This window comes from Citrus clementina, unplaced genomic scaffold, assembly GCF_000493195.1.
Source record: "Citrus clementina cultivar Clemenules unplaced genomic scaffold, Citrus_clementina_v1.0 scaffold_2, whole genome shotgun sequence".
Classification (NCBI taxonomy): domain Eukaryota; kingdom Viridiplantae; phylum Streptophyta; class Magnoliopsida; order Sapindales; family Rutaceae; genus Citrus; species Citrus x clementina.
Genome location: NW_006262688.1, coordinates 26,436,630 through 26,447,294, shown reverse-complemented (window position 1 = coordinate 26,447,294; position 10,665 = coordinate 26,436,630). Strand labels below are relative to the sequence as shown.

The 10,665-nt window shown below is 35.3% G+C and overlaps 4 protein-coding genes across 4 annotated transcripts; 2 read left to right on the top strand and 2 right to left on the bottom strand.

The window, feature by feature from the left end:
• On the bottom strand, window positions 1–564 carry LOC18052846 (mavicyanin). The gene has a single exon (XM_006448007.1). The coding sequence runs from the start codon at window positions 562–564 to the stop codon at window positions 1–3; it is 564 nt and encodes a 187-aa protein (XP_006448070.1).
• Window positions 565–3,016: 2,452 nt separating this feature from the next.
• Window positions 3,017–3,924, top strand: LOC18052845 (two-component response regulator ARR22). Its single transcript, XM_006448006.1, has 2 exons — window positions 3,017–3,280; window positions 3,751–3,924. Exons 1-2 carry the CDS (start codon window positions 3,017–3,019, stop codon window positions 3,922–3,924), a joined length of 438 nt encoding a protein of 145 aa, XP_006448069.1.
• A 1,043-nt stretch (window positions 3,925–4,967) lies between these two features.
• LOC18052844 (putative clathrin assembly protein At1g25240) lies at window positions 4,968–6,259 on the top strand. The gene has a single exon (XM_024191697.1). The coding sequence runs from the start codon at window positions 4,976–4,978 to the stop codon at window positions 6,176–6,178; it is 1,203 nt and encodes a 400-aa protein (XP_024047465.1). The 5' UTR covers window positions 4,968–4,975; the 3' UTR covers window positions 6,179–6,259.
• A 2,249-nt stretch (window positions 6,260–8,508) lies between these two features.
• Window positions 8,509–10,665, bottom strand: LOC18052554 (protein BASIC PENTACYSTEINE2). Its single transcript, XM_024191730.1, has 2 exons — window positions 10,501–10,665; window positions 8,509–9,725 (listed from the first exon to the last, which is right to left on the bottom strand). The coding sequence occupies exon 2, from the start codon at window positions 9,717–9,719 to the stop codon at window positions 8,841–8,843; it is 879 nt and encodes a 292-aa protein (XP_024047498.1). The 5' UTR covers window positions 9,720–9,725; window positions 10,501–10,665; the 3' UTR covers window positions 8,509–8,840.

Genomic DNA, 10,665 nt, shown 5'->3' with positions numbered 1-10,665 from the left:
CTAGTATGCGAAACCAATGACAAAAATTGCAAGGCTGATCAAAGCAGGCCAAACCGAAAGGACTTGGAGAGAAGAAGCATTGCTCTGATATGGGTTCGGCAAAGGTGCCGGTGAAGATGCTGAGCCCGATGACGATGGCGATGAACTATAATTAGGAGCTGATAATGGACTTGCACTTGGGCGCAGAGAAGCTGGAGTAACCATGATGTCAAGTGTCTGTCCTGCTTTACAGTGTCCCGGAACACCGCACAAGAAATAGTAGTGGCCTGGCCTTTTGAGGGTGATAGAGTCAGAGCCACTGGAGAAGGTCGCTATGGGGGAGGCTCCGTTGCAAGATTGAAAATCTTGGAAGGTCACTTGCTTCACGTTATGAAACTGGTTATTGTACTCGAATACGATTGTGTCTCCAACATGGAAGTTCTTGGAAGAAGCCCATTGGTTGTAATCGATGTGGCCCAATGTAATCCATCCAGCGGCGTCACCAACTTTGTGAACAGCACCAAGAGACACGCGAACAAGTGTTGCCAGCAGCAAGAAAGCTAGTATTTTCTTTGTAAAAGCCATCCGTGATCAACCAAATGTTCAACAAGGATGGAAAAATTAGAAGATCGATATAAGAGAGCGAGAAATCAAGAGAGTAGCGAGGTGATTAGTGCCTTATGTAGAAAAATTTTGCTATTCCGAATCCTGGCTTGAAAGGGTTTCCTATCAAGTTCTGGATTTTGTTGGACTAATATCTTCTAAGAAGCTATTGGATTCGCTGATGAGACTTCATTTTTAAATATACAACCTATTTAAAAATGTGAGTTTTTTAATATTTCCTTTATTTAAGTTAATATGTACTACTTATTGCCTTATTATTTTTATAGTATTCAATAATACTATTGGCACAAAAAAATAAAAAGAAAATAGGAGTAAATGGTTTATTTAATTGATATTTGATATTGGAAATATATAATATTTATTTATTATAAGAAATAAAAGTTAAAAAATAAAAAATTACAAGAAAAATATATTATTGTTAATTTTTTATTCACACCAAAACCTATATATATTATTTTTAGTATTTAAATTTTTTATTTTAATTTCAATTTACATGTTTTATTTAACTTGTAGTAAATATGAATAAAAATATTTTTAAAAATAAGGGTAATATTTTATAATTAAGGTTATTGGGTATTATGAAAACAGTAAAGGAATAAGTAGCGTATATTAATTTTAGTAAGGAAACAGTCAATCTTCCTTTTAAAATGTAAAAATATTTCGGTACAATTTCAAAATTGCCCTTATTAGGCTTATGGCAAAGCATATGGCACCATCAACATTGTAAATTTGTCTATCCGTGAAATAAAGTCAATATGAGCTGCATTCTGTATATAGAACTAAGCGTTGGTGCAGTGTATTAGTTTCGTAGTTAATATCTTGGAAAATTACTTTTTGAGTAAAATTTCTCGCATTTGCTGTTTGTTGTTTTTGTTTTGCTTCTTAGGGCTTAGACTCTATGAAGTATGAAGAGGGAACCAAGTAGAGTCCTTAAAAGGTCGAGTGGTGTGTATCTCCTCACCTTATTTTTAAGGTGGAGAATCATTGCTCTTGTTTGAAAGGAGAGTAAAATTTTTTTAACTGCACTTAGCTAGGGTTTCCCAATAAATGTATGGGCTAGGCTATTTAATATATTTGTAATAGTAGTAACGTGTACATGTCAATACTAGAAAAAAACTATAAAATATTAAATTATACCATCTTAGTTATTAAAGATTATAATGCATATAAAAATGGTATAAAAACTAAAAAGATAGAAATTATACCAATAAAGATATATAAACCGACATTAAGTTCCTGATCGAGTAGTTTTCAAGTATTTTTATTTTCTTACTTTTAAAAAAACATGTACAAAAGAATGTGTATGTTAATGTGTTTAACTAAATTTAAGTGAGAGAATATATTATTTCTATCGTAGATTAGAGAAAAAATAAAATAAAAGCAATAAAGAAGATTAGCATTGACTTCTTTTTAATTATATTGCTACAAGAAAATTTAAATTATTTTGTTTCAAGAAAATTTAACTATTTTTCTAAAAAGAATATTAAATCCCTTGTATCCTTTACGCCAGCATAAAAGTTGTACAATTTTTCGATTATACCGTTATATTGACGCAAGGGTTGTCTGACGTGTTGATTAAACATTTTATAGTCGTGTAAGAGTTGATAAACGACAGTCAAAATATATACTGGACCACAGTTTTATCTACTAATAAACTGTGAGCGGCACATGATAACGATTAATGAGTATGTCCGAATCTGCAGAATAGATTGCGCTCTTAATTGCATATCTGGATGTGATACTTTTAATAGTTCTGTCAGAACTTTCGGAAAAATATAACTTTTTTTTAATTTTTTCCCATATCTCAATAGAATTTTTAAATGATATAAAATCTAAATTTCTATATCTCATATTACATTCTTTTTTCAACGACCTTTTTTCTCAATCTTATAAGAATTGTCAGTTATTAGCTAAACAATAAGCATCGTATCTAGCTACAAATTGCAAAATCTAAATACATCCTACTTTCTTAAATGCAAGATAAGAAAGCTATCACCTTTTCTTACTTATATAAACCCTAACTAGCTGTGGATATTGGCATTGCAAAGAGTATTATTCTTAAGCAAGCAATAAGGTATTTCAAACTAGCTTCTATTTGTTGAGTTCTTATTACGTCTTGCTATTTAAATCTTCTCATTGTATTTGTTCTCCATACTACGATAATTATCATTTTAGCATCAACATAGTACTTGTATTTACTTAAAAGATTAAAATTCTCCCCCCTTTAAAATAGCTATATGCACCACTTTGAATTATTTTTTCAGCTAATACATCATCATCCCATTAAATCATGACTGCTTCCAAACACAAGCTCATGCATGACTGAAACTATATTTTTTTGCATTGATAAGAAGATTACTATAATGTATTGATTTATTTAGTTTTTATCCCTGCAGAAAATTAAGTTGCAAAAATGATGATTGGAGCAGAAGGTGCATCCAGTTCAAAGAAAGCGAGGATCTCAGAAAACCCTGTGTCTAAGAACAGGCCTTACTTTGCCCTTGTGGTTGATGATGATCCAATGATTCGCAGAATCCACTCAATGATTTTGAAATCTGTTGGATTTAAAGTTGAAGTAGCTGAAAATGGAAAAGAAGCAGTTGATCTATTCCGTACTGGGGCCAAATTTCATATTGTGTTCATTGACATGGAAATGCCTGTCATGGATGGAATTGAGGTATATATATTAATTAGTACCATGATATTATTATTAATTTTTTTTATTTAATTTTTTATTGGAAATAACTTCTTTTTAAAACTTTATTCATATTGAAATAGACCAGTCATAGCCATGCTACAAAACTACTTTTTATATGATAAGGTGTTGATGACTTGCATTATATTTAAGAAAATTTGTTGATTCAAATTACTGTGCATGAACTTAATCTATCAAATTTGAACAAATGATTATTAATGACTACGTACACGTGAATTCAATATTAATTTGTTGATAGAAAAATAAGCCATTGAGGATGATAAAAATGAAATAATAAGATCCCAATCAGCTAATTAACTTTACATATCCCTTAAGAACTATGTTTCGACGGTAAGAATCGTGGTACAATAATGTGAATTTTTTTTTCCCCAAAAAGATCAAGTTAGCCATGCCTTGACCTATATATCTCCTTTGCGGTATGATTAAAACAGGCAACCAAAGCAATGCGAGCCATGAAAGTTGAAAGCAAAATTGTGGGGGTCACTTCTCGCAACTCAGAGACTGAGAGGGAGGTTTTCATGCAAGCTGGTCTTGATCTTTGCTACACAAAGCCACTCACTATGGCCAAGATCGTTCCGCTGCTGGAGGAGCTACAAAAGAACTAAACATCATCAAAGAAACGACACCATATCATCCTCGATCTCATCGGTCAATGAATTTCATGGCTTCATGATTTTCTAGACCTTATATATGAGTCAATGTATGGGTGTCTTGTTTTGCAGATGATTTCTATCTAGTGTTTGTCGTGTTTGTCCAAGTAAGAGCTAGCTGAAGTTATTTAGTCTAGCTTTACTTTGCCTAGCCAAGAATAAAGTTTTTGTGCGAAGTCTTTTTTATTTTATTTCTTTCTTTGCAGGTGTCAGGGTCTAAGTTAAGTCTGTGTTTGGTCAAGGTCTATTTTAGTTTCTGTTTGGTCACCAGTCTATGTCCGCTATGACCTTCTGATATAAAGCTATAAAGAATAAAACCTGTTTTTTATTTGTAATTTTGGTTATTAATTTAAATGCGTTTTAATATTCATTTGTCTTTTAATTTGATTGCTAGACCATAACAAGTGCTATAACATGCATGCATGCCTCCTCCAACAAAGCGGTCACGTTGAAATGTAATCTGTTTTATTTAAATCCTCCTATGATCACCGTCGCAACAAGCCAACAAAAGATAAGCCACGATTATTCTTCAAGAAATTATTTATCCGAGCGTGTTCCTTAACAATTAATCCAATATTTCTTGTATTTAAAACCGTGTACGTTGAGCATGTGCACGACAGATAATCATCAAAACAAATAATCATAAAAACAATTATAAACGGTAATCATGACTGACAAAGTCAACAATAAGAGCTATTTAAATCTGTAAATTAATAACCATGAAACAAGAATCATGAAACTGTTAATTTGTTTCTTCCCAAATTAATTATTAAACAACTAATTTAATTTATTAAATAATTAGTGGTACGTACAGCAGAATTGATCATAAATATGCTTAATTTGGACGGCAATTTTTGGCATTCATAAACCTACACGTCCAATTACTGAAAATTAGTTTCTTTACCTAAAAAAAGACCAAAACAAGACGCGAAAAAGAAGCGGAATTAAATCTAAAAAAGGGAAAATGCAATGATGGGACAAGCTGCTGGGGGCAAAACAACAGGAAATGAAGCTATGGCAAAGAGCCGCCGGTGCTCTCAAGGACCAGAACAGCATCTGGGCGGCCAGTTTTTCAAGAAAGTCTTCATACCGTAACCCTAATCTCGAAGCCGCAATCATCAAGGCCACAAGCCACGATGAGTTGCACGTCGATTACAGAAACGCTCAGAGAGTCTTTGCATGGATCCGAACGACGCCGTCTAGCTTGAAACCTCTTGTGTGGGCCTTGTCCAAGCGTATGGAGAAGACCAAAAGCTGGATTGTTGCGCTCAAAGGGTTGATTCTCATGCATGGTGTCTTCTGTTGTAAGGTCCCAGCCGTGCAAAAGATCGGACGGCTGCCATTTGATCTTTCCGGTTTCCAAGATGGACATACGAGGCCTAGCATTTCATGGGGATTCAATAACTTTATACGCGCTTACTATGCGTTTCTTGATCATAGGTCTGCCTTTTTGTATGAACAACAAAGCAGACGCAACGATGCACCGATGGTACAAGAGATTTTTAAGCTGCAAAAATGGCAATCTTTGCTGGACTTGTTGCTTCAAATCAAGCCACAATCTAAAAGCATGAGGGTGGCTCTGATTCTTGAAGCTATGGATTGTCTGATAATCGAAATATACGACGTGTATAGCAGGATTTGCAGTGGGGTCGCCAGGGTTCTTTTGGGAATTTACTCAGCGGAGAAACCTGAGGTTGTAATGGCGCTTAAGGCTCTTCAAAAGGCAACAGAACAGGGCGAAGAACTTTCTTCGTACTTCGAATTCTGCAGAGAATTTGGTGTGCTGAATATGATGGAGATACCCAAAGTCATCCAGATTCCTGAAGAAGACATTGAAGATCTCAAGCGAATCATTGATGGGTTTAATCCAGAGGGCAAAGAAGAAGATGCAGAGACGAAATATGAAGATACAGAGAGCAAAGAATTTTTTGATAATTTTGCGGACGAAGAAAAAGAAAACGCCATAGCGGTGAGTGATCAAGAACAAGAGAAATTGAAGAATAATAATAACAATAAAGCTTTGACGACAATAATAACAGACAAATGGGAAGTTTTTGATGAGGGCAATGAAGGAAATCATCATCAAAATTTTGAAACAAGAAATAATAATAATCCATTTTTGGACTCTGCAAGTATACTTCCCCTTGTGCCTGTACCTGTACCTGTACCTGCGTACAAGAATGATCTTCCAGATTTAATTCTTTTCTAGTAGTTTTGATTTAACAACGAAGGTCATTTAATTGGATTATTTTGCTAATTTTTATTTTCCCGTCGAGGAGCTTCATACATACTTCAGGTCATTGTATAGATTATTTTTTAAAAAAAAAATCTATTAGAAATTATTAAGTGTTAGTATTTATCTTATTTTCTTATATCTCTTGTCTAATTCTGCTTTTTGCCCCGAATGCTGATCAATTAACTCTGATGCTGGTTTGGCTGCAATGATTGAGATGATATATGGATGCAGGTTACCACTTACCATATATGATAATTTTACACATTAAAAAAAATGATGTGTATAATTGTCTCTTTTTTTATTTTCTTGGGAAAAAAAATTCTTACGTTTGACTTTTGGAAAGAAAGATTGAAGACAATGTTATTGTACCGCACGACGTTGATTAGTCAACGTGGATATGAAAGTGGAATTGGGCTCTGAGTTTGAGCTGTACACAAGCGCATTTCACAATAATATACCTATGTATTTATGATCCAAAAATCAGCATAAAATTCAAATTAATTAATTTTCTCAAAAATAAAACAAAAAAATCAACAGAAATTATTTGACAATATTTATGATGCAACTTTGAGGGATTGTTTGAAATTTTAATAAATAAAAAAGGAAAATAAAATAAAAATAAAACCCCCGCAAAGAAGGGATGAAAATGCCAAGCCCTTGATAGGTCCTGGTCAATTTGTATGAATCCAGCCTTGCTTCCTAGCCAGTCCAATTGACACCTCTATCCTGTAACTACACTACCAATCCAAGTGTGAATGTCAATTTGGCATTACTAAAAGCCCAGACAAAATATGAAGGATAATTCCCATTCTGAAAGGAGACCACACAATAGTAGCATATCCGCAGACCCCTCAATTGAAACTTCAGTCATTGGCATCTTTCCAGCAGTAGCATCTCAAGAAATGACATCCAAGACAGTTACCTACGTTCTGCCCTCCAAGGGGAGACATACAGCAGAGCATAAATACTATAGGGCAAAGATTTAACCGATCAATAAACTCCTATTCCAACCTTCAAAGCACCTCTGGATTATTTCATCAGCAAGCATTAGAAGGACACTTGGCCAAATAGTGTCCCCATGCTGAGTCGTCCAACAAAAACATGACCTATTGATATAATAATCTCCTAGACTCCCGATATTTCAACATTCCACTGAAAATTGCCTCAAGATCATTGAATTAGAAATACTTAACGACATCAACAGCATGTTTCCCTTATCTATGGCTGAAACCAAGCCTAAAGCTCACAGGATGGATAATCATAATGCCAACGAAGAGAAATGTATAGGCCCCACCAAAGATTCATATACATTCAGAAAAGACATAACAAGTATAAGTGAAAAAAATATGTTAATATTAGACTACCTCCCAAATTTCAGAACTGACATGGAAAAAAAAAATTAATGTTAGACTAGCAAAAATCTCAGAACTGAGTAGACTAACCTGAAATTAGTGAAGGGAAAAAATACATCTATCAATGCCTGAGCAAGTAGTTAAAATAATCCCCAATTACCTAGCAACTAATTTATCCATCAAAAGATTCATTAGACCAAAACTCACCACTTGATCTTGCTCCCAATGTCACAAATGAAATTTGCTGCACTGGAGACTTTGAAGTTACAGGTGACACTTCATACATTTCCAAAAAAAGTAAGCAGCACGAATGTTCAACTTTTGGTTGGTTGATTTACTTTTTAAGGTCTCAGCATAATATAAGGCCAAAGATAGTTTCCACTTTCCATATCACATTAGCATCTGCTTCAACCTACTAAACAATGATAGAGATGGGGCATTGAGGTCCAAGGGATATAGAAACTGCCAGTATTGATACTTCATCAAAAGATGGCTCATACAGCAAGGACTAGGGACTAACAAATAATTATTACATCAGATGCCCTGAGATTATATAAAATTGAAGAACATTCTATAGACTGCAAAATAGTTAAATCATGTCAGGACTCTTCCTATCTCTGCCAAATGCCCAACCATGTTTTATGATTAGATCTAAGGGCTCATAATTGTCTATAGATGATTATTGTTACCTGTACTCCAAGCATGGTTAAATGCAAAATTGTTCTGCAGTAGAACTCCACTAAGAAAGTTTGATGCTAATTAAAACATTGCATTCTAAAAAGTTTTCGAAACTTCTTACTTAAAAAGAACTCATCATAATAAGGTAAGGAGACCAAATCTGTGCACTTAATAACCACAGTAAAATGCCACGTGAAATTGAATTATGCATTACTTAAATACGTCAGATACTATTACCAGAAAAGAATCAAACTATGTAATCTCACAGCTCAGTAAAAGAACAGATGGCATAAGAAAATTGCCCCTTGAAAAGATTAAATGAAAGGTGAATTGATGTTATCCAAAATCCATGAAATAAAAACTCATCCACATTCTAATTCTTGGTGACTAGAAATTACTTGTTACCCTTATAACAAAAGCATAAAGAAATCTAAACAACAATTTCCAAGATCCCATATGTCTGAATTTAAAAGAACATGTACCACGACTGCAAATTCCTGTACCAGTAGTACCAGCCAAGTCCCCGCAAAAGGCCACAGAAATATATACAGGTGACACAGACCAAATGCCAAAGGGGTTCCACTACTGGTACAGGCAATGTAAATCTACCTGATTGTCACAAACTTGTTGGTACCATGTCTAGCCCAGTGGGTCCTCAAATCAATTGGGTTGGCAAAATTATACCCTTCAGCTGCAAGTTTCTCCAAGACCTTCTTAAATGCCCCCTGACTCATCTTACGTCCAGCTATCCTTGCACCACGCCTTTTTGTGCTCATTGGCAAAGGGTACATTGACACATTTGTCGTACAACAAGCAGATTGCCAACCGCCACATCCCCATCGGTAACATTGCTGAGGAGCTCCAGTACATGAGCAGACAGGAATAGGAATTCCCGAGATGTCCATATCAATCCCATTTATAACGACATCCATACTCTTCTTAGCCGGTTTCACACGCTGCACAGCAGTGCCATTATTATCCTTGGGCTTCTTAGGCTTCTTAGCTTTCGGCGTTTTTGAGGCACCCCCACCTTGCCTTTTCTTTAGTGGAGCACCTTCAGTTTTGACAACTGGTTCTTCGACTTTAGGCACGATTCTGTCGGGTGCCACTCTATCAGGGGCCAATCTGTCATCCCTTGACATATTGGGTGGTGGCTGTAGCATTTGCAAGGAGTGAGCTCCAGAAGTTTCTGGAAGAACCCCAAAAGTAGGATTCGAAGGTAGCATGTTCAAAAACTTATCCCTCTGACTGATCCAACTATCCCTCATGTAGTTCATGGGAATAGATGCCTCGGAAACCACACAATCCCGAGGATGAAAGGCACCATTGGCACCAATCATAATATTAGGGTCCCGACCAGGTAGAAAAGGCTTGGTGTCTCGGTCTACCATAGGCATTGTCGACATGAGCTGCAGACCGAGATGCCCTTTAAAGGACGGTTCATAGTAACCCCAATTGCGCATGTTCAACGCATCATCATCCATGAAAAGCTACAAATTTACAGCAACAATATGGTGCAAGAAATTAGATTTTCTCACAATCTTAACAGATCTAGCATTGAAGATGTCAGCCTCATATTAATAAAATGCAAAAGAAAACAGAGGCTTGAAAGCCAAGACATCAAATAAAGTTCTAAAATGTGAAGTGAAATCCAAGAAGAAAATATTTATCAAACTCGGATCCAACATAACATTAGCATTTAAAAATACCATAGCTACAAAAATCAGCCAAAGGAAACAGTTTTCACCCACATGAAAGTTGCATTTCCTTAAGAAAGCCAAAATGGAGATCCAAAAATGTCAATATAGTTTCCATTTTCTTGGATCCACAACAAAATGGAAACTTCAATGATCCCAAATGAACAAAAATGGCAAACAAATAGACTCCGGTTAGAAAAACGGTATCTTTCAGATTCAAACCACTTCCTATTTTCCCACATTTTCCCCGTAACCAAACAGAACCCCAATGAAAACCCATCGGCAGATCTGCAATATATAGCCTCCAAAATTGAAAAGTTTCTACAAATTAGACATTTTTCCCCCGAATCTGAGACTCAAAATCATAGATCTTAGCATGTTCATGTCAGAAAATAGCATTCCAAATATGTAAGCATGTAAATAAGAACACAAACAAATAAAAGAAAAAAATAGGTATAAAAATGGAAGTTTTAACAGTACAAAAGGACCCATATATTCAAATTATAGAAAGAGGGCGGATGAGAGAGAAAGAGAGGAGGATAAAGAAAGAGAGAGAGAGAAAACTTACTTGGGGTGTTGTAAACGGCTCTTTAGGGTTTTGCCCTTCTGAAGAGAGAGGAGAGAGAAACCTTTGAGATTGGGAGAGAGAAGAGAGAGGAGAGAGAAACAAACCTAAGAAAGAGAAAGACAGAGGAGAGAGAGTGAGAAAGAAAGAGAATGAGAGAGACCTAAA